The sequence below is a fragment of the Petromyzon marinus genome, chromosome 26 (genome assembly GCF_048934315.1).
Source record: "Petromyzon marinus isolate PM22_M1 ecotype Great Lakes invasive population chromosome 26, UKy_Petmar_22M1.pri1.0, whole genome shotgun sequence".
Classification (NCBI taxonomy): domain Eukaryota; kingdom Metazoa; phylum Chordata; class Hyperoartia; order Petromyzontiformes; family Petromyzontidae; genus Petromyzon; species Petromyzon marinus.
Window position 1 is genome coordinate 9,406,917 of NC_133692.1, and position 23,795 is coordinate 9,430,711.

Consider the following 23,795-nt stretch of genomic DNA (forward strand, 5'->3'; position numbering starts at 1 on the left):
CCTTAATAACTGGACCTGTACACACACACACACAAATATATTTATAAAAACTGCCCCCGTCTCCCACGGCTGTTGTGACTGCGTGCTCGCGGTCAACATGACTTGGCTTCACAATGTTTATTCATCACCTGCGATGCATTTGCCGTGTCCCTGTTTCGGAGATATGAGTCGAGCGCCTCGGAGCCTGCACTCCCAATTACCCTTATCATCCAAAGTGGCATTCCTGCAGTGGACAAGGCCACTATTGTGCGATACCCACGCCTCAGCGTGCCCCGTTCAATCTATTGCGCGTGTGCCGTGCCGGCCTTCATAGGTGCTCCTCGCTAACAGCATTTGCCCCGACAGTCTGTTAAGGCTATATGGGGGACTATTCTAGATTTGAAGCTTTCGTGACTGCAAGGATCCATACTCTTTGGTTCTATTGGGTAAAGTCACGTAGGTAAAAAATAAAATAACAAAAATCACGACGTTTCGGCCACAGCACAAGTGGCCCTCATCAGGTGAAGGGACGAGACTGTCTGGAGGACAGCGCTGGAGTGAAAAAAGCCACGCTCAGATCACGACCTTTAAGTGAAAAAAGCCACGCTCAGATCACGACCTTTAAATGTCGTGATCTGAGCGTGGTTTTTTCACTCCAGCGCTGTCCTCCAGACAGTCTCGTCCCTTCACCTGATGAAGGCCGCTTGTGTTGTGGCCGAAACGTCGTGATTTTTATTATTTTATTTTTTACCTACGTGACTTTATCCAATAGAACCAAAGAGTATACGGGGGACCTTTGTCTTGTGTGGGGATACGGTAGTGCAGCGGTGATCGCACTCCGCCGCGAAGCTGGTGACCTGGGCTTCCATTCCCGACTCGCGGCCAACACCAGTGACGATTATCTGAATCGGTCCTGGGCCTCCGCTAGGTCGACTCAGCCTGAAACGAGTACCCGGTGCGGTGTGTAAACATCGCCACCGGGAAGACAAAGGCGGCCGGGCGTGGTGCTGGCCACCCACCCGCTCCTGTGCCGTGCCAGCCTTCCTCATAGGTGATCGCGAACGGCACTTACCCCAACAGTCTGTTAAGGCTATATAGGGGATCTTTGCCTTGTAGTCTATGGGGAGCGGGAGTGTGATGTTTGGTGCACTGCGCTATGAATCCGGCCACCCGAGTTCAATTCTCACTCGCAAACAATAACAGTGGCGAATATATGAACTGGCCCTTGGCCGACTCAGCCTTACTTGAGCATCTGGTGTGATGCGTAAACATGAGCACTGGGGAGATAAAGGTGGCAGATCGCACCACCCCACGCACATAGAAACAATTCATTCTCATGCACTGGCGACGAGACATCAGCCACGCTGTTAATAAGACACATTTAGCCACCGTTTCCATCCGGTGGTTGCATTGCGGCGTAGAATTGGCGATCGGTTGACGACAAAAAGATTTAGAAGCGAGTAGTTTGTCGAGATTGTTCCTCCCCACAGAGAACTCGGTCCGCTGTGGCCAGTCCCGCCTGTGGTAGTGCGCCTTGGTTGTCTAAATCTTTTGTAGTCATTTTTGTATTACTTTAGTACAAATACATGTTAATTTTGATTAATGTTATTTTTTCTGACTTCATCTGAACGAAAAGACAAATTCGCCTTTTTTCTCAAAATATCACTGTTCTGGTCACAAAAGCAATGTTTGTGAGGAATAATAGCAATTTTCTGTACTTTTGAGGCATAAGCAATTAGGAAATAACACTTACTACCCAGGAACAAAAAAAAATGTTCCACAGTGTTTTCAACCATTGTAAAGCAGTTCATTTTTGGGGCTCCTCAATATCTGAGGTCCCTGGCTGAATTCCCTATAAAGCCCCTCTGATAATTCGACGTACAGCACAAATACAATGCCACTGTAATTACTCTGATAGTGGCATTGTATTTGCGCTGTACGCCTTTAGGCGTCCTCTGGTCTAACACCGTTTGAGACGAGGCTCAAAAGAAAGCTGTCTCTGGTGTGGACCAATCAGTTTCAAAGACAATGCATCATATTATTAGAGTATGTTTTTGTTTGCATTTTGACCACAAGTATTGTGGTTAATGCAGACATGATTCCTCGTAAAAGGTTTCAGTTGGGTATTTTAACAACTTAACACCTGCTTTGTTGCCAGATAAAATGGGAAAAACCGATTCTCATATTTTGGCACTGGCAAAGGAGGTCCCATGATGATGGCTATCGTTACAGTCTTCATTACTCGGGTCTCGTAGGTGTCTCCGCATTGCCACCGTTGGAGCCTCCACCGCGTGTTTTTTGCGAAAGATTTTGACAAGGTACTGTCTCTGTCTGCATATTGTTGTGTACCGCCACCTTGTGGTGTGGTGGTGATCGTTCAACAGGCCAAAATAAATAACAGTCGACAAGCAGGCTGTCTCCATATATTTATGTCTCTCTACATGAACAAATACTTGAACTCTTTACACAACTCATTGACCCAATAGCTTTCTGGGAGTGCATGTCAGCAGCACTGATTCAGTACATGCAAACACCGGCTGGACCGGTTTTGATACAATGTCTCATCAGCAGTCGGGCTTGGTTCACTCAATGCCGGTTAACTGACAGATGTCAGAGGCAAAAGACTTGTCTCTAAGTTATGGGTCCAAGGCAAAAAAAAAATAAGATCACCATGTATGGGTTCAGCCAAAACCAAATCGTTATCAGTACGTTTGGTATTGGGTGCAGGTGGTGCAAAACTGCACCACGGACGGCCCAGATGCTGGGCGACGACAGAGGGAGCGATATTTTACATGGGGGCCCCCATTTCATGGCTTTCACTTGGTCCATGGCAGCCACGCGATGCCAATGCCCCGCCACGGTCTGAAACGGAGTTATTCGACGCGCTCAGCGCTCAAGCAAGACAAGACAGTGGCGCTCTGTATGCGAGACGCATGTGGATGACCGTATTCTTCATCAGTTGAAACCGCAAATGTTAACTAAATGTTAATGAGATGAACGAGACTGTACACGGATGAGACAGAATAATAAACATGGCAAACCGTACAGATGAGATTAATACAAATGTAAGAGTTTGATTTGTGAACACAAATGCCTGCAAATGTAATAGTATTCGTGACGGGAATTGGTTACATGGTCGGTGTGAGATACGGAATCGATTTAACTGATAACAAACTCAACTCTGTGTCCGACGCCTCCATAATTATATAAAATATTTTATATACCAGGTAAAGCCCGCTGACCTATCAGCTCTTTTTCAGAGGCAACCTGGCCACACATGACAGCTCATCTAAGTGGCTTGTATTATCACACGTGGACATTCATCGTGGCAGACAAATACTCGAAATGCATGTTTCTAATGTAGAGGGTGAAACCGGAGGACCCCGGATAAAAATCCACGCAACAGAGGGAGAGAGAGAGAGAGAACTCCCCAACTCCAAATATGCAACAACCCATCGCTTCCTGCGTACCAGGAGAGAGAGATAACATCTCGCCTTTGGTAAGTCACCTCTCCCTCTGTGTCAGAAAAGGTTGCCACTCAACGATAGTAACAAGTTTAATCCCGTCACGTCTGTTTCCAGTTGAATGTGGTTTGATTTATTCGATAGAGTCTGCACTGCATGTCAGCCCGGGTGTCCCGTGTGGCTACAGCCCTACAGAGACGATTTACACCAAACGGTAATTCATACATTGTGACTACAGAAAGGAAAGCTGATTACAACCGTGTTCTCGATTAATAGATGTCAAACGTTTAATTTACAGTCTATAGCAGGTTAAATATGTGTTATGGTCACCTATGGTTCAGCCTTTAATATTACATGGCAGGATTGAGAGGTAGTGGTGGCTTTCAGATGGCTTCATCCAACAGTGAATTGAACATGACTGATGATGGTCAAAAGCAGACAATGTTATTCGGCTATTTTCCCGAAATTTACATGTAAACCGGAAGTTACATAACAAAAACTTGCATTGAACACGTACTAATATTTCCATCCACATTTATTATTTGTAGACATGTATATATTGTTTTTCACATTCTCAACAAAAATACAACGGAGTATTTTTGCCCATAGTTTGCCGGAAGTGACATTTTGATGAACTCCTACGGCTATATATTTTGTTTAAACCGGCTACCCACGTTGATGAATGTACATATTTTACACGACGCCGCTAAAACTCTGCAACGATCTTTCTTGGCACTTTCTCATTCCGTGTCAAAGGCGTGACCCGTTTGTCAGGTCTCTACAACCCCCATGGCTCCCCAAAAGCAACGAGAATTAAAAAAAAAACACACATTTTTTTTTTTACAGTCACACAACAGAAAGAGGGTCCCAACTTTTTGAACCATTCAGTACCCTGGAAGGATTGTCAGCCTCTATCGATACAAATAATTGTCCCATTCATTCAGCTGCAAGGATCGGCAGCGCTTGTGCGTGACGGGCAGGACAGCCATCACACTGGGGTTTGCCCTTCATCTGAATTAGCCATCGTCCGTTGCGGTGGCTGCGGTGGCGATGCGTTTCACTGCGATGGTGGCGATGTGTGTGCGCGCTCGTGTCGGTTATTAAGGTGTGGAGGGAGCGGAAGCAAAGGGGCCGCCCATAAATGACGTCACGCGATTTTGGCCGATTTTTGACTTCTCCCCCTCCTCGTCACACAGCGTCACAAAAAGTCAGACCCCCCTCAAATGACGTCACAAAGCTCTGTCCCCCCCTCCCCCCCCCCCAAAAACCATATTTCCGTTCAGAAAATAAAACATGCTTCAAATCGCTTTAAACTATTGTCATTGTAGTGCGTATTTAATGTGGCGCTGCACTCTGATGTTGTAGGAGAAAACATTTATAAAAAAAGGCGTTGGAAAGCTGAAATTTAGCATAAAATTCACTTGAAAATATTCAACATCTAACTAAAACTGCAGATGTTCAGAATATTATGTTGAAATTCTCTTATAATTATAAAACAGTTAAATTATGACTATTAAACAAATACTTGAAACTTTGTAGTAGAACGAAGCAAAATGGAGAGTACAATTATAACAATCACATAATCATTCCACAGAATGAAAAGCCCTGGTAGAATCATTAGAATCAAAATGTTTAATAAAATTCATTAAAAAAAATTAATAAAATGTATGCTTCTCCATTCTCCCATGGAGAAGCAAATAGTTAATAATAAAAATTGATCAAAATTAGTGTTGTTATAACAATTATATTGTTTATATAAAGTTGCGCTTTTTGATGTGACGTCACATTTCTCAAACCCCCCCCTTCCCCCCCCTCGTCACACATCGTCATAAATGTCTCATCCCCCTCCCCCCCCTCGGTGCGTGACGTCATTTATGGGCGGTCCCATAGTGGTTAACACACTCCACGAGGAATCCGGTGACCCGAGTTGGATTTCCTATTTACGGCTAACATCTCAATATTTAAACCAGTTTTGGGCCTCACCTAGGTACACTCAGCCTTAGATTAAGTACCTGGTGAAGTGTGTAAAGACGAGCACTGGGGAGACAAAGGCAGCCGGGCGCGGATGCTTGCCACGCCCCCCTCATTGTGCTCCGTCTTGGCCTTTATAAGTGCTAACAGCACTTGCCTCAGCAGTCTGTGTAGGTTACACAGGAGATCTTTGTTTTCGTTGTGTGCGATGGTGATCATTATGAGGAACGTGATGGTGATTTCTGTGGTGGTGGTGGTGGTGACCGTAGTGGTGGTGGTTACTAGGCCCGCGATTCTCTGAATCTTTGCAAATTGCTTCACAAGTATAAGGTTTAGCCTCGTTTTTATTCTCTCCATTGTTCGGTCTCCTTCCAATAGTCCAACGGTTTTTATTTACATTTTCCCAAAAAAATAACTGAATTTTGCATGCGTAATTTGACGAGTGTAAAACTATTTTAGTCAATAAACGGTTACGTGCCTAGAGGTTATACACGTATAACCATAGTGCTGAAGTACAACGCTGCTGCTGTTGATGAGTGGAGCTGATTGTGCTGGTAGGTATGGTCACATTCGAGGTCAGGGTGGAGATGATAGTGGTTAGGATATTTCTAATAGTGATGCTGGTATCAGTGTTTACTCTGCTGGTAATAATGGCAGTGATGGTGTTTGGGGTTAATGCTACTGGTGGCGTTATTTGGCAGCGGTGGTAGTGTTGATGCTGGAAGTGTTGGTGGTGTGGTCGCGGTGGTCACAGTGGAGATAATGGTGGTGTGGATGCTTTGGATGGTGGCAATGTTGGTGCTGCTGGTAGTGGTGGTGGTAATAGTGGTGGAATTGATGGTGGAGTTGATGCTGCTGGTGGCACTCGTGATGGCGATGGCGTTGCAGACGGCTTTGTTAGCGGCTCCAAGACGTGTTCCAATGCGACTCCTTGTTCACAAACATTTAAACCAGGTCTCCGTCATCGTCACTCTGCAGGCGAAAGGGTTTAGGATGAGTGGGTCCCAGAGAGAAAGAGAGGGGCATGCACAGAGAAAGCCACAGTCCCTCTCACCTCCACTGTTTCCATCTAAAACTGCTAAACAAAAACACTTCTCCCTTCCGACTCGTTTCTTTGCACCAATCGACGTTGGAAATCCTCGCCTTCATCGCTTTTGCCCAAGTAAATTCTCATATATCTCGCTCAATTCAAGGAAAGCATTTTGCTTGTTTGCAATAGTATCACGAGTGTCCTATGTTGCTTGCTGCTTTCTCTTGGAGTCAGTTGCGGTGGTTATAGGCCTGTGATTACATTTTTATTAATTTTTATAAAACAATGTCATTATCATTATTATTATACCTGGACCATCGTCACATACCTGCCAACCCTACCGATTTAAGCGGCAGCCTGACAATTTTGAACATTGTACGGCCTACCGAAATGCAAAACAAAAATTTAGTCAAAACATTTTATTTGATTAAAAACATTTCATGACGTGGTACGATTAGCTTTGCAAGCTGGTATAAGGTAAAAAGGTGTGGTCGAGTTGGAATGCATGTCATCGTTCCTCCATTATCACCATCACTGACGCCCTCACAATTTTATTATCATCGTCACATATACCATCATAACACGTCCATTGTCATCATCATTACATACATCATCATCATCACGCCTCATTTATCACTGCCAACGACATCACCACACCTCCAATATCATCATCACACACACCACCATTAATACCTCCATGAGCTTTCGATGAGCCGGAGATATTCGTTGTACAGTAGGGGGTACTTTTCGTACAGAATGAACACCATTTGTCCGACCTGAAATGAGACAATTACCATCACAGCCGTGAATGCAGAGTCGCAGATATGCGTCACCGCGTCATCCAAACAAAGCAGAAAATAACAATGTCCGTGCGAATCACAAACCTTTCACGCTGGCTTGACCCTCCGCGCCATCTGCTGGCAGCGCCGTCCGTCTGCGACCCATCCTCACTTCCTCCTGTGCCGAGGCCTCTGGCAACCTTTGATCTTGCTGGGGCAAGCGCAGCAATTGGCCTGGCTGACCGCAGAGCGAGGAGTCCTCCGAGTGACTGGTCCCGGCACCATCACCGCCGCCAGCGCCATTGCCACCGTCACCATCACCCGAAATTTCTGGCCGCCCGGGTTTAGACCGCGAGTCGTCGTGTTTGACGACAAGCGGCCGGGACGAGCGGCGGAAACTCGGGTAGCGTCCGAAACTCTCCGTGGGTCTCCGCAGGGAAACATGCTGCTGCTTGGACAGGTCTTGCGTTCCACTGTGACTCCACGACTTCCTGATCTCCTGCCCGATCGCAGATGGGCGCCTGGGCTGTGCCGTGGCCTGCGAAGAGCGCCGTGGGTCGTTGTTAATGCCATCTCACTCACTCGCTTACCGGTGTCCAGATCTGATCCCAATTTGCCAAATTGGGTCAATTACTGCAGTCGCAAAGAACAGCGAACGCATTATAACCATTTAAAAAAACATCAGCGTGAAAATCGTTTGAATACTCACATCATCGGCACGGCAGATTCGAAACGTCCCCTTCCGCTTCTGCTCCAACCGAGGCGCCTCCTCCTGGGCCTCGCCGACAGGAAGTGACATCACGCACTGCAGGCGACGCAGGAAATGCTGCACCTGCCCCAGGATTCTCTGGAAGGCCGGCTTGGGAGCGGTGTCCAGGTCCCTTAGTGTTGCGTGGGTGTCCTCGGATGGCGGCGAGATCATGGGCTGATCATCGAAGCCCACGAGGATTTCTGGGGAGAGATCGCGGATGAGGCAACAGGGATAGTGTTACGACGTAGGCGCGGAACAGTGTGGTGGGAGCAGTCGGTGGTAGTTGGAGAGGTCAGTGTGTTTTGGGTGGTAGATGATAGGTTGCAGATCCCATCGTATCCGTTTTTTCGTCACAAGATTCGTCAGTATTTTGGGCATTGGGAGCATTTGCCTCCCTGATCGTCTTCAATTACAACAGGATTTTTAAACATCGATTTTCATCAATGTTACCCCGAATGTGCTATCGGTGTCATGTCATGGGATTAAAAATCTAATTGGAACCCACAGGGTAGTGGATTCACCCGAATAGTCCATGAAAGGAGATATGACTGTACTACTACTGAAATCTCTTCAGGTGACCTGTTCGTCACTCGCACCAACCAGCATGGTGATGTATGGTCAAATAACCCTCAACACGATCCACAAAGGCAGTGAGTGGGGAGAGGTCCTCATCCAGTGATAGGAAGACAAATGGGCCATGCACACACATACACTGTTTTTGTGACACAGGTCTCTTTAAAAAGCAATTCACCTCAATGGGCTCTCACCTGGACTAAATAAAGATGTACGACTGGACGCGACTGCACGTACTTTCATTTGGCCCACCTGGACGGGCGGAGGGGATGGGGGGGGGGGGTGTGCCGTGGGAGGTCGCGAGTGTCGGCGAGACGGGGATGGCGGTGGGCCCACCCTGCGCCATCCGCGTGGACTCACCGCTGGCGAGCGCCTCTTCCCGCTCGTGCGCGTCCGGCTGCCACCCCGGCGGGGCCTCCCAGGCGGGGCCGCCGCTGTACCGGCGCAGAACGGTGTGCAGCTGCGCGGGGCTGAGCGCCGGGAACGCCTTGCGCAGGGATGACCACGAGCACTGGAGCGATCGCGCGGGCAGACGAGAGACACGCGCGCAGAGCAGACGCGGCGCGAAGGGACGGGGCTCGTTTGATTGTTTTTGTTTTACGACGGCGAAGGGTGTGCAGGTTGCCCACGGAAATACCGGGCGAAATGAGGAGTGCCACTGCCCCTCAACAAAACCCCATTGTTCCCGTTCAGGCCAAATTTTGCCTATTTACAGCTCGTAATGTATTTATGCATCTTCATTTGTGTTATAATAGCATTAAAAACGCAACGAGGCCTGTCATTATCAACCCTCCAGCACGAATAGCAGTTGTGCTTTGGAGAGAATTTCCCCTGACAAGGGAATGTGCAATTTCTACCGCTGACTGGGAGCTACTAACATATGGGCGGCACCCAGATCTGTTTTAATCTCTAAATTGTATTATTATCATCATCACATGGATGGACAAACAACCAAACCGCTAGAGAACTAGACAGCAAGACAAGCAGACACAGACAGCAGACAAACATACAAGCCAAAATAGACAACTGCTGACCAAACAGACAGACCTCCAGAAGAGATGGGCAGACTTACAACCAGCCAGCTAGACAGACGGATCAACAGACAGGCCCGACCGACTGTAAGTATGTATGTCGAACCTCTTTCCCACCGTACCGGGGGTGCAGTAGACACAGAGACAGACGGATAAGTAGGGCCCACTCACCACTGCCGGCTAGGCTGGCCCATTCACGACTCACCTTGGCGAGCTTAGCGGGCGGGTTTGCAAGCAGGCGCGATGCTGCGAGTGCCGGTGCGAGGATGGCGTGGGTCTCCTGCCCCAGCTGTGTCTCCGTGCACCACGTGAGGAGGATGCTCACGCTGGCGTAGAACCGCACGTCGGGACGGAAGCCGCTCTCCAGGCCTGCGTGTGGTTGCCGAACGAATTGCGTTATAAGGCGGCGCTGATCGCGCGCAAAGTGCTCGCCCACAAATTAACCACGACACCTTCCTAATCTCGTCCAGGAGCATAAAAGCATCATGCGAGCTCTGGTCATCCTGGCAGTGGTGGCTTTTCGCTGGCCATCGTACAAGGATGGTCACGCCATCGTGCCCTTTCAAATGTGCCTATGCGGCTGTCTGGAACGCTCTTCCTTCCGATATTAGGAAGCCACTGGAACGATGCACTTTTGAATATAGGTTGAAAACTAATTTCTTTAGAACTGCTTTTTTAAGAAATTAGTTTTTCAATCTCGAGTGGCAATAGGCAGGGACATGTCATGAGAACAGCTCAGGAGTAATGACAAAACTATGGAGTGGGGGCCGAGAGAAGGGAAGAGAAGCCGAGGGAGGAAATGGCCTTTAGCCCAGCAACAAAATGTTACACGCTGACAGCAACAGCCACCGGATCGTGATGGCACAGCAGAGATTAGAACACAATCAGGGAACAAAAAATATAGAGCCTATGATTCGCACCTCTCTCCATGAGCGAGTTGAAGATGAGCGCGTGCGAGAAGCGCAGCAGGTACCCGGCCAGCTGCGCCGACAGTTTCGCTTCGACGCCTTGCCACGCCAGGAGGTCGGAGGTCACCTGGAACACGGCCAGCACAGCCGCCACCTTGGGCGGGCCCTCCGGGGGCCCTGCGGCCTGCCCCTCCTGGCCCTCGCACGTGCCGTCCAGCAGCTCTGGCAGGACCTGGTAGAGTATCTGTGAGGGCAGAATTTCAGCCTCTTTAGTGAGAAAATGGTCTCGTGATAGTCCGTGATATTCCTCATCACGGAATACCATGTGATGACCTGACTCAGCTGGCTCAGATTGCTATATATAGCTCAATGGGCTTTACCTGGTGAAATAAAAAAAGTTTAATATTATATTCTTGGTTCTTTCGGTAAAGTCACGTAGAAGGGAAACAATAAAATACAAATATAAAACAATATTGTTTTATATATTATTTAATAAAAAATATAAAAACAATATTGTTTTATATATTATTTTATAAAAATATAAAACAATATTTTTATTATATTTTTATTATTTTATTGTTTCCCTTCTACGTGACTTTACCGAAATAACCAAGAATATGAATCCCTGCAGTCACGAAAGCTTTAAATACAAGTTTAATATTAGTTTAGTATAGCAGTTGTGTGTTTTGTCACTGAAACGTGGCGATGATGTTCCCCACGCACGCAATGTATCCACCACCGTAACCATTCTGCAGCCTGCGCCCACCTTAAGGCTCTTGCGTGCCCATGTGGGGTCATGCCCCAATGGGTTTGAAAACCGCTGGTCTAAGAAAATGAGTCTCTACACTCTATCTTTGGTCGCTATATGGTATTATGGTCCACGTTCAAATGTGCGAGGTTCAGTCAAAAAGTTGACGTGAATCATTCACAAGATCCATCCTAATTCAACTCGGGGTTACTCCTGCGTCGTGGTGACACTCGCCTGCAATCAATCGCTTGCGAAGCAAGGGTTAGTGGATCACGGAGAGATCTTTGAAACTCCCAAACCCGCTGGGCTGCGGAGTGGCCACAAGATGGCATCACAACAAGGCCATTTTTTGATCCATCGGCTACCGCCTCAAGCCCTCCACAAAACACGACGAATCGGGAATAACCGGTTGGTACGCGCACAATGCGACACATCCATCATAAGAATACGTATTTATTTGAATCGATACACCCTTACATGCCTCGCACATTTGAAAAATGTGTTGACCACTCGTACGTACGAGTTCTAACACCTGTACTGTGTTCGCACAGACGAACAAAGTGTTCGCCTTGAAAGCCTGCAAATACTGCTGCAGGTAAGCACAGCCAGCAGATGGCGTGTTTCTGTGTTTGTACGTGTGTGTGTGTTTCTGTGTGTGTGTACGTGTGTGTGTACGTGTGTGTGTGTCTGTGTGTGTGTCTGTGTGTGTAGGTGTGTAGCGGTTAGCGCGCTGCGCTATGAACCTGGCGACCCGGGTTCGATTCCCGCTCACGGCCAACACCGGTGACGATTATTCGAACCGGTCCCGGGCCTCCCCTAGGTCGACTCAGCCTCAAATGAGTACCTGGTGCGGTGTGTAAACATTGCCACTAGGGAGACAAAGGCGGTCGGGCGTGGTGCAGGCCACCCACCCCCTCGTGTACCGTTCCGGCCTTCATAGGTGCTCGCTAACAGCACTTGCCCCTACAGTCTGTTAAGGCTATATGGGGATCTTTGTCTTTGTGTAGGTGTGTGGACCCCCCGAATAAAACATCTTCGCCGGTTAGAAACATTTAGGCTGGCCTGCCTACGATCCATCCTGGGTTTAACCACGCTGGATTGTGTGAGGAGCTCAAAAATCCTTGAAAGATCTGGGCAGGGTCCCATCAGTGAGCTCCTCCGGCAGGCAAGGCTGCGATGGCTGGGTCATGTAGCCCGCATGCCCAGCCACCGCATGCCGAAACAGCTTTTGTTCGGCCGGATTGAGGGGGCTAAACGGGCGCGGCACGGGCTAGAGAGGAGATGGAGTGATGTGGTACAGGAGGACGTGGAGCTGAGTGGACTTGCCGATGACTGGTACCAGCGGTGTCAAGATCGGCCTCTGTGGAGGAGGCTCGTGAAGGACGCTATTGGGAAGTTGGAGGCAGTCGCCCTCCAACAACAACGGAGGGCGGAGGAGCGACGCTCACAACAACGAGCGGAGCGCCGGGTGACTAAAGCACAGCAGGTTGGCACAGTAGGGGGCACAGGTGGTGCATCAGCCAGTCATCTTAGTCAGTCGACCCGTGGCACCTGGGTCTGCTCCGTGACCTCCTGTCAGCGGGCGTTCGACATTTCACGTGGCCTCAAGGTGCACATGGCCTGGCACAAGCGTCGTGGTGACGTCACCGCCACTTAGTGGCGATTGGTGGTTGTTGTTGTGTAGCTGCATTGTGGGGAGGCGTGGTGTAGCGGTTAGCGCGCTGCGCTATGAACCCGGCGACCCGGGTTCGATTCCCGCTCACGGCCAACACCAGTGACGATTATCTGAACCGGTCCTGGGCCTCCCCAAGGTCGACTCAGCCTCAAATGAGCACCTAATGCGGTGTGTAAACATCGCCACTGGGGAGACAAAGGTGGCCGGGCGTGATGCTGACCACCCACCCCCCATCGTGTACCGTGCCAGCTTTCATAGAGGCGTTCAATACCATCACTTGCCCCAACAGTCTGTTAAAGCTACAGGGGGAAGCTTTGTCTTTGCGGATGTAAATGACCACCAAACACTTTGCAGTTTACAACTCTGACTCAATTACAGGAGCAACCAACCCAGTTCTCCTTGCCTCGTTTAACTTCAAAGCATCGGCTCCGTATAGAGGGGTTTGTTTTCATTTCCCCACCTAGGTAAGGACAACTTCAAACTTCCTGCGGGATTTGTTTTTTAACACCGAAAGCACTGGACCATATTAAACCAATCCCAAATTTAATTCCCGCCCTAGTGCATTGCACGTACCACACTGGGGTTAATCATTGAAGCCACTTGGCTGCCCATCCCTGGACGATGACTCCGGTTTGAAAAACCTAATTTTTAAAAAAATATATATATATACTGTGACTGCCATAGTCGCAGCTCGGAAAACACTCGTGTGTTATCAGTGCTGGCTTAGAACAGAGAGTTCTAGTGGACTGTGATGGTTCGGGTAATGTCCCTTCTTCAGGGCACAGGGGAGTGCAGAGAGAGTGGCCGACTCGACAGTTACAATCATTGAAACGTCCAACAGGGGATGAACAAATGTAATCAAAAGTCATGTACAAGTTCCCGAAGCAACCAGGGATGTCTGTCAGAGAGACACGGCTTTGTGAACCACGGCAGGATGTGCATTACCTAGGCAGCCGGTGAAGGTGGGAAGATGACGACGTTGAAAGAGAGGAAGATTAATGGGTTGGAATGCTTTCGAAAAGGCAAAGCTTTGCCACAGCTACGTACGGTATGAAAGAAGTTAAACGTACATACATATCTGAAGTAAACAGTTGCAATCATTGCAAATGACAAAACCTCGTGGATCGGATATAGAGGCACTGACAAAGAAAACTAAATAGAAACTAACAAAAATAAAATGTTCCAAAAAATGTGCAAACATTTTATTGCAGAAAACCAGGGAGAGAGGCCGATGCAAATGATGCCATTGAGAGACGTAAAGAGGAATATGCACATAGATCAGAGAAGACACATGCTTGTCAGATGTCAAAATACAAAATACAGCGTTGACTATCAAGTGACGTTTGACTTGGGCAGGACACATGGATGGCCGGTGGGCGAGATTAACAATTGAGTGGCAAACAAAAGCGAAAACGCGCCAGAGAGGATCTCCACTCCTCCCCCCCCGTGGAGATGAAATAATCTCTCGTGCATGTGCTAGGTGGACTCTTCCGTCACAAGACTGCGAAGGATGGCGAGAGGGCTTGGGGGGCGGCCTTCTTACAGCAGTGGATAGATCATGGCTGATGATAACATGTTGTGTGTAATGTGTTGATGTGACCCATGCCACCGCCCGAGGCTTTTGCTACATTTACGACTGTGCTTCACAAATCATTGATCCTTTAGAACTCTGAATCGTGACAATTCACCGCATTGCCGGGGGAGTGGTGATTCAGCCTCGGGGTCTCTGTTTTGCTCATTCGATGTGTTTTTTTTTTAAACCGGCAATTTATTCAGTCCACTGATCATTGGCAAAAAGCCATTCCGGCTACACAATAAGCAGGCTCGTTTCATTTCACAAATGAATGTCATATTCTCATCAATGTTTAACCTGCAATTAAATCAGGGCCCTTAAACCGGGAGCTCTTTACCATGGTGAGTCACAGTAGAGTCATCTCCAGCCTTTCACTGAATTAACACCGAGCACCTCAGCCTGCCGCATAAACAGAGTTTATGATATTAATTCCCTTAACCCAGATAAACCTCACCGAGTCTCAAGACTCTTTTTCAGGAGGGTTCCATTTTGGAATGCACGGCCAATTGGAACGTGGCAGAAGACTGGAATAGCTGGAAAGATAAAATCCGCCATGCATATGAGGAGAGGTACAACTCAAAGCTCAATTTCCTGGCCACCTCATAGCCCAAGCCCCATCACGTGATATTCTGAGATCGAAATGATAAAGCGCTTAACGAGAGAAGCCTGTACAACTCCCTTGAATGAACCTGATAGTGGACAGGGGTAAGGGCGCGCTCAGCATAAAGTTTTTGCCTTAAGTCTCATGCGACACACACAAATATACAATCCCTATCATTCGTGACCCAAGCAAGCTGCCTAACATGAAGTGCGATGTTGGAACAAATAAAAAGCTCGCTTATTAGCCTGCTACCAAGTTAGCAGTATACATATACGCTGTATTGGACAACATAATGGGTATCATTCTCATATTTATGACTGCTCGTCATATTGTTTGTAAAATCGTGGTGGAGCCAGCTCCATTGGTAGCAATGGGGATATAGGTTTTTTGAGTTAGATCGCATAAATATAAATGTGTCGTTAAACCCGCCACCACCCGACAGCTAATTAGTAAGGTTTGTCACGTAAACAGAACACGCCAATTCGTTACTAGTACAGCACACCGGTGTTTATAGTTACACGATCTAACCCAAAAAAACCCCTATATTATGGATGATATTGGTCGCGAAAGTGTACGTGTTAAATCTGATGTAGAAAAATCAGTCACTATGGAATATGATAGCCCAGGAGTACGAATCGCAGCCACAGTGAACTCAGTTCCATCATCATCATCACTACCCATCATCAACCATCATCATCTCTGGGGTCAGTAAATTGATGGAGGCTTCACTACTTGGTGCAGGAGTAGTCAACAGCGGTTGCACTACGGGGCAGACTGCTCCTTGCCATATGAATGTGGAATTACAATATCTATCTCAGAACCGTCAACGGAAAAGAGCACTCGGTCCCCCAAAACTCATTCAAGCCTGGTGGACACCAAGTCTTCTTTTGTTTTCCGTGCGATAGTTTTTTGTTACTTATAATTTATTTATCCCATTTCCAAATCCACGGCGTGGAATTTGAAGGGCCTCCCCCTTAGCGACTCGCTGCATTCCTCTCTCTCCGCGGCAACCGTTGCCAAGGAGGCCGCAGCATTTGAATCTGACGTGGCGGGCTGATGTCATTATTGTGCGTGTCTCTGTGAACGGAATACCATTACGGCTCAGCTCGCTGCCTCTCGCGCAGAAAATGTGCTCCAGGGCAGAGCAGCCTACGGTTAACCTTCACCCAGATGCGCGTGCTCGTCTGTGATTGTGTGTGTGTGTGCCCTTTGAGTGAAGTGAAGAATGTTATTTCATTACAACTGGAGGAGGATTTTTTTTTTACAAGCGTCACCACCCTAATGACATTGGTTACCATCAACATGACCACTATTATTACCATAGTGACTTTCATAAATACCATTAACGCCATCAGGTCGGCACTATTATCGTGAGCCTTGTCATCATCATCATTGCAAATCATCATTGGTCCATAATTAGTCATCTCATCGAGAATACCATCATCACCATCATTATTATATTCCAATCACCAACAACACAATATAATGACCACCATCACCACCATTATCATCACCACAATATTTTCGACACCGTTGTTTTTGCTCCGATTTCTATTTGCTTCATTGCTATAATGTATTTCTTTTGCTTTTGTCATGTTGGTGACCCAGGCGACTCTTGCAAATTAAACCATGCCCCGGTCCTCTTTAGTTCTCGTATGGTTCAGTGAAGTAATCTTGAAATATCACAATTATCATCCTGACTATTATCAACACCATCATCATGAACATGATCATCATCATCATCATATCCATCACGAGCATTACCTGCTGGATCTTATCACGCAGTAAACCCAGCCTCTCTCAGACTAAAGACGAATAACCTCTGTGGCATTAATGTCCCCACCCCCCACCCAGCCGCCCCCCCCCACCCCCCCATCTGCCCCCCATTGTCCCCACCCGTATTCCCAATCAATCCCCACTCGATTAGAAAATGCAACGCAAAACAAAAACACGTGACACACACATTTACTGCCTCTGTTGGCAAGGCTGCTGCGATGGGATCCAGTCATCCTGGCACAAGGAGTTCCTCACACACACACAAATAGACCAGACTTCCCAAGGGCACCCACTCTTAGCAAGCACATCAGCACATCTTGGAGAGGTATGCACCTGGGCTAAACTTAGCATCAATCCTATCTCATTGAAATTACACTTTGCTATTGGGCTCTTTTGTCCAGTAATCATGCCAGCGTATGTAATGTACGAAGAGTGAGTGGTTAATAAGGCCATCAGCACGCAATGTGATTGGAAGATAAACATGCCCCATGTAGCCTTCAGAGGATGTTGGAGCAAGCGCTGTTTGCGAGCACCTATTGACGCTACCACAGTGGTGCAGCCATTACTATACCCAGTCGCCTTCGTCTCCCCAGAGTTGATGTTACACAACACTCCAAGGACTTATTTAACTTTTGATTTAATGCTTTCGTGACTGCAGTAAGTCATATCCTTAGCTCTTCTTAGCTCTTTCGGTAAAGTCACATTGTTTCCCTTCAACGTGACTTTACCGAAAGAGCTAAGAATATGACTTATTTAACGTTTAGTCGACCTAGGGGAGCCCAAAATCGGTTCAGATATACACGTCGAATATTAGCTGTGGCTGGCAATAGAACTCAGGCGACTGGGTTCGATACACCACTGTTCCCCATCAGTCACACGCACACCCTTGTATGCACACACGCACGCACGCACGGACGGGCACACAATTAGCTGACCTTGCATATGTAGAAGGCGTACTGCTGGAAGGTGTAGAGCACCACCTCTTCCAGGACAGACGCCGCCTCCTCCATTGCCTCCACGTTCTGCGTTTCATCGTCTGCGCGCAGGCATTCAAGACACGTGCGAGAACGAGACGGAGTCTCGTCTCGCTTACTGCTGCTTTGCTTTCGGGATCAGAACCCGATTAGAACCAAATCTCTTTACAGCCTTTCCATGACCGCCGGGAAAGCACGCTGGCTCGGTTCGTGAACCAGGCTCACCGGCCTTAGCCCGCATTCTCACGGCGGGCCCGGCAAGACGATTTGGCTCCAAGCGGTCTGCGGATGTGAGCTCAAGAGCTCCCTTCCGTAAGGGAACGGTTGCGCTTTCACCCGGGCAGCCCTTGGAACGAGATGTGACGCCAAGGGGTCAACTCACATATTGGATTGCGCTATCAATCGTGGCAAGATGTTAACTACCTCGCTTGGTATGCAGGAGGTTGTGGCTTCGATACTGACCCTGACGCCTGCATATTTTGAGTCTGAATGTTCTTCCCTTGGTGGCGTGGATATTTCTCTGGGTCCTGAGGTTTTTCCCTCCACATTTAGAAACATGGGTTGAGAGTATTTGGCTGCTCGAAATTTGCACGTGATATGCCACTGTGCTGAGCTATCATTTGTGGCCAGGTCGCTTCTGAAAAAGAGCTATATAGCTCAGGGGGCCTAACCTGGTAAAATAAATATCTATTTTAAAAAGTTTAAGTCTCTTGTCCAACCCAAACTTTGGGGCCTAATTTTTTTCATGACAAATAAATATTCGCTTTGGATTGCCTAAATTACCCGAAGCATAACGTATGCCTTGTAAAAGCAACTTGTGATTTGAAGTTGCTTTCTTGCGGCTCATGAAGTTTGGGAATGCAGATCAGAGATCCTGGAACGGCCCAGGACCGGTCCTGGAAACAAAGCATGGCTCGACCATCACCGCAAATCTGACAACATAGTTGTGAAGGTCTGTGGTCGATCCAATATACAATAGGTAGGGCATTTATGACTTTTTCTTCTTTGGTTCTTTCGGTAAAGTCACGTAGAATGATAATAAAATAATAAATTGATAAAATAAAATAACACAATAATATTCTCACGACGTTTCGGCCACAACACAAGCGGCCTTCATGAAGGCCGCTTATTGTGTTATTTTATTTTATCAATTTATTATTTTATTATCATTCTACGTGACTTTACCGAAAGAACCAAAGAAGATGAATCATTGCAGTCACGAAAGCTTTAAATCGAAATTTATGACTTTGTTTCATTGCTAAACAGACTGCAATCCCTCTGGGATGTCTGTAATAATCTGTAACAATCGAAGTATGGGGCATGCCCAAGCCAAGGGTGGAACTTCCTTATTGTGTCTATGGGACCTTTTTTGCCAGTATCAAAAATGATGAAAAATAAGAATAGGTTTTACCCTTTCGGACAATAAAACAGTTGTTAAAATGTTCAAACACCACATAAACACCTTTTGGAAGGTATAAAGTTTGCATTAACCACACGTACTTGTGGCAAAACATGCACACAAACATGCTCTGATAATATGTGCATAATTATATATTTCTTATTTTGCATTAATGTACGTAGAACTTCTGTCGCACCGTACATAGCCTACCGTGCTAATCGGAGATGCGAGAGTAATTAACATCGCAGGGGCCTGTATCTCCATCTGAAGTGCGGGTCAAGCAAATGCAGCAATGGGATGATAGTTGGCTGAATCAACGCCTGACTGCAATTAGAACTCACGGCCTTCCCACAGTGGGTCCAGGAGTCTAATCGTGGTGCCGTGGGCTTAGTTATTATCATAATACAAAAAAAAACCTCTCTAATTTATCCAGGAAACCTTTACTGAGCCTCAAGATGCTGTTTTTTTTTCTTTCCAGGAGGCTCCTAAATTGTGATGCTGGGCTGGTTAATTACTGAACGTTTTTGCACGTGGGAGGAAACAGGAATTCCTGAAGAAGCCTCATCTCGGTTTCATTGCCTCGTTGTTATGGTTTTGACGTCTTGTTTTGTTTTAATCACTCTCTGTGGTTTTAGGCCGACGACGATGATGATGATAATAATAATGACAATTTTGCGTGCTGCCTGCACATGCGTAAGCATGCCTATGTGTGCGTGTATTCGCGTGCCTACGCGCGTGTGCACTCCTGCGCGTTTCCATGCGTGCCTGCACGCCTGCCGTGTGTTTTGTGCGAAACGAAAAAAAGCGAGATAAAAAGGAGACGGTAAACTAGACCAGGAAAATCGTGCATACACATGGCTTGTGTAACGCTTAGCATTGAACTAGCAAACAGATAAGCTGATGGGTAGCTGTCAGGGCAAAAAACGCACTCGCGTACATGCGCGTGTATGTGTGCGCACAAGCAATATACATGTACAAGAACAGAACTTGTCCTTGTTGCGCTGGATTACGTCTCCAGGTTTTGATCTATGTGGCCGGTTTTCAATAGGATAGGTAACTAAGCCAAAAACCTTCTACTGCGACCCCTGTAAACATGCAACGTTGGGTCAACATCGGCATGTGGTTGCAACCGTTGAACCAACGTTGGCCCAATGTTTCATGTTTACTGGTAAGTTTGCTCAATACACATTGGACCATCTATACGCGAGATTCATGCACGCCCCCGTGATGGTTGGACCGACAGCGCAAACGCGTGAACGCATTTGGATCTACGGCTGAAACGCGCCTTACAAAATCAAATGATACTTTTTACTATTGTCATTTTGGAAGTCGTAGCAGACAAGGCACACGCGACCCGATTAAATCACGACCCCAAATCCGAGGCGCCTCGGGGCGAGTCGCCACGCACGTTTGCCCGTGGCGGTGATTCGCCGCATCACTGATGTTACGTCCGGGTGGGCGGCGTTGCGCTCGGTTGCTCGAGCGCCGCTCGGCTCACCTGCGTCTCCGTGGGCTCGCGCGTTGCCCCGCGCGAGCCCCGGCCCAGGGTTGCGCAGGAAGGCCAGCAGGTGCAGCGCGTTGGCGAGCCAGTGGGCGACGGGCTGCAGGGCCCACACGAGGCCCGGCACCTCGCTGGCGCTCACCTGGCTCTCCAGAGAGCTGAAAAATAAAGACAAAGATCCCACCCCCGCCCCCCGTTAGGCCTGAACATACTGCTGTTAGCGAGCACCCTACGAAGGCCGTCACGGCGCACGAGGGGGTGGGTGGCCAGCACCACAACCGGCCGCCTTTGTCTCCCCAGTGGATGATGTTTACACACCGCACCAGGTGTTCATTTCAGGCTGAGTCGACCTAGGGGAGGCCAATGACCGATTCAGATAATCGTCACCGGTGTTGGCCGTGAACGCGATTCAAACTCGGTTCATAGCGCAGCGCACGAACTGCTATACTGCTGCTCCCCACAGAGAGCTGCACACACGTGCACAGCCACACAGATTCCCCATCCCCCCCACCGCCTCTTTATAAGACTGTTGGGGCAAGGGGCTGTTAGTGGCGAGGCACGTAGCCATCATTCACTTGTAGAAACGGTGCAACCCCAAGTCCCTCCGTCTCCCCACTCACCTTTCAGGATGCTTTTCAAGGAAATCCTTCGTGTTGTCCTAAAACGAGAGACAGAGAAGGCACAGTAAGGCGGCAGCGGGCGTGTCGCAGGCCCTTGTGAGCGAGCCTCTGGCGAGGTCCGCGTGGTGTCGCGGGCCGCGCTGACCGTGCGGATCGACGCCAGCCTCCATCCCCGTGCCTCCGTTGAATGCCCATGAACCGTTTTGTAAACCCAGGGGTCGCTCTTGCAAATGAGACGGGGTTCGCTCTCGAGTGCTCACCAGGGTAAACGTAAACAGGTCCCTGCAGGGTGGGCTGGTAGGAACATTGGAATTTTGAGCAATTTTATTTTTACACCCCAACAGCACGAGATTTCACTTCGTTAAAGTATTGAAAGGGGACAGACGGACGGACACATTCATCTATTGCAGGCTGGTACACTCAGTTTACAACTTCGTTCCTACCAGTATAAGCCTGAACTTGCTGAGTTTTGAGTTCACAAGATGTGTGAGAAGGGCTCTATGGTGCAGTTACAAGCAGAACGCCATTCTCTATCTCCAGGCGATACAGAGTGGAGTTCTGCTCTTGTATTTGCTTTTATCCATAATTCTCCATAACAACTCACAACAACAACAACGGCAGCAAGGCATAATGAGTCTGTATACGACATGGCAGAGTTAAGTCATTCCGTGACCAGTGTCTCTATCGACAACGATGTTGTTAGGCAGTGGTCGTTTCTCCAGTTCAGATCGGCATTGATCACCGCCTCGGGTTTTGCCGTTGCAGGTGACGCGAGCAGGTGATTAATTCACAGTTACATGGAGGAAAGCACCATCAGGCCTGGCCAGACCTGCCTGCACGGATTTCTTGCCTGAGGAAGCAGGGGTGAAGCTCACAGACTGCCTGACCTGAAGCCACAGCACACCTCCGTATGATGGCGGGCGCTGGTGGTGATAATGGTGGTGGTTTTTAAGTCACTGACAGACTAAAATATAGAGTTTACTCGCACTTGCAACCAACTAGGTCGTTCGTTGTGCAACGTCCCTTGAGAACCCTGCGCTCGTTCTCTGCAATATTCACGTTTGTGTTGCTGTGGCTCCTCCTGTAAAATAGCCAGGCGGCTGGCTAAAACGGGATCATCCGTGTGACAAAATAAAACTCAAGCCAAGCAAATTGCTTTGTGAATGATTACGATAATGATAGTGGCTGGGATAAGGGGTATGATGATGGTTGTTGATTATGCCTGGATGATGCTCAATTGGGTGGAGCTCATTTCTATTGGCAGCTCTGCTGTCAGTTGTACACATTCCCATGACAGCAACCAGCCCAGTCTCTCACCATCACAATGTTGACTTCCCATACAGCGGTTCCAAGGTTATTAGCTCATCGAGGATGATGGGCTAAGTCGATCCTTGATCGAGAATATGAACTAGCGCCCTGCCGAGTTCTAGCACTCCGGCCACAGGAGTCTACTTCGTAATATTACTGTGCTGCAAAGAGACAAGGGTCTCTCTCCTGTAAGGGGCCGTCCATAAATGACGTCACGCGATTTTTGACCCCCCCCCTCGTCACACGGCGTCACAAAAAGTCAAACCCCCCCCCTCAAATATGACGTCACAAAGCTCTGCCCCCCCCCCCCCCCAAAAAAACATTTCCATTTTGAAAATAAAACATGCTTCAAATCGCTTTAAGCTATTGTCATTGAGGTGCGTATTTAATGTGGCGCTGCACTCTGATGTTGTAGGTGAAAACATTTATTAAAAAGTCTATTTAATTAAGTAGAACGTGTTGTCTATATTTATTTAAAGTTGCGCATTTTGATGTGACGTCACATTTCTCAACCCCCCTCCCCTCATCACACATCGTCACAAATGTCTGACCCCCCCCCCCGGTGCGTGACGTCATTTATGGACGGCCCCGTAGTCTACTTCGTAACATTAGGGTGCTGCAAAGAGACAAAGGTCCCTCTCCTCTAGCCTAACACAGTCTGTTGGGGGTCTTCTATGGAGGGCAGAGCACCTATGAAGGCCGGCATGGCACACAGCGATGTGAAGGAGGCGTATCGCGTCTGCTATATGTAGGGGTGTGTCAGTGAAGGTGGTGGCCCTTCTCATCGTGTTGGGTTTTTCAATTACCACCTCGCCGCGTCTGTTGGGGCAGATAACGGCGCAGGGAGGATCACGGGTGCCCACACACACTGGCTTTAATAGCACCCACGGCTGGGCGACCATTAATGTAAAGTAAACACAGCATGGGGGCTTCACAATGCTCTTCTTCACAGCAGCTGTGATGGAAACGTGCGATTGTGCGACGACTTTATGTGTACTGTGTGTGTGCTTGTGTACTGTGTGTGTGTACTGTGTGTGCGCTTGGGTCGAGCGGTGGCGCAGTGGTTAGCGCACCCGCGCCTTGAACCCGGCGACTGCGTTTAAATAACCGCACAATTAGCCAGTGTTATACTCG

The 23,795-nt window shown here is 48.1% G+C and overlaps 1 protein-coding gene and 1 long non-coding RNA gene across 2 annotated transcripts in view; one reads left to right on the forward strand and one right to left on the reverse strand.

The window, feature by feature from the left end:
- Window positions 1-3,960: 3,960 nt before the first annotated feature.
- Window positions 3,961-23,795, reverse strand: part of LOC116946241 (ras-associating and dilute domain-containing protein-like) — a 37,781-nt gene continuing 17,946 nt past the window's right edge. The window contains exons 6-15 of the mRNA XM_032961253.2: window positions 21,354-21,391; window positions 20,731-20,891; window positions 17,795-17,895; window positions 10,499-10,730; window positions 9,784-9,947; window positions 8,908-9,058; window positions 7,933-8,174; window positions 7,329-7,761; window positions 7,138-7,220; window positions 3,961-6,386 (exon numbers count right to left, since the gene is read on the reverse strand). Coding sequence (XP_032817144.2) covers window positions 6,360-6,386; window positions 7,138-7,220; window positions 7,329-7,761; window positions 7,933-8,174; window positions 8,908-9,058; window positions 9,784-9,947; window positions 10,499-10,730; window positions 17,795-17,895; window positions 20,731-20,891; window positions 21,354-21,391 — 1,632 coding nt within the window. The 3' untranslated portion in view covers window positions 3,961-6,359. The remainder of the gene's footprint in view (window positions 6,387-7,137; window positions 7,221-7,328; window positions 7,762-7,932; window positions 8,175-8,907; window positions 9,059-9,783; window positions 9,948-10,498; window positions 10,731-17,794; window positions 17,896-20,730; window positions 20,892-21,353; window positions 21,392-23,795) is intronic.
- LOC116946242 (uncharacterized) lies at window positions 11,564-22,445 on the forward strand. The gene is made up of 3 exons (XR_004403453.2): window positions 11,564-11,642; window positions 11,786-11,829; window positions 22,119-22,445. It is a non-coding gene; the product is annotated as an uncharacterized LOC116946242 (long non-coding RNA).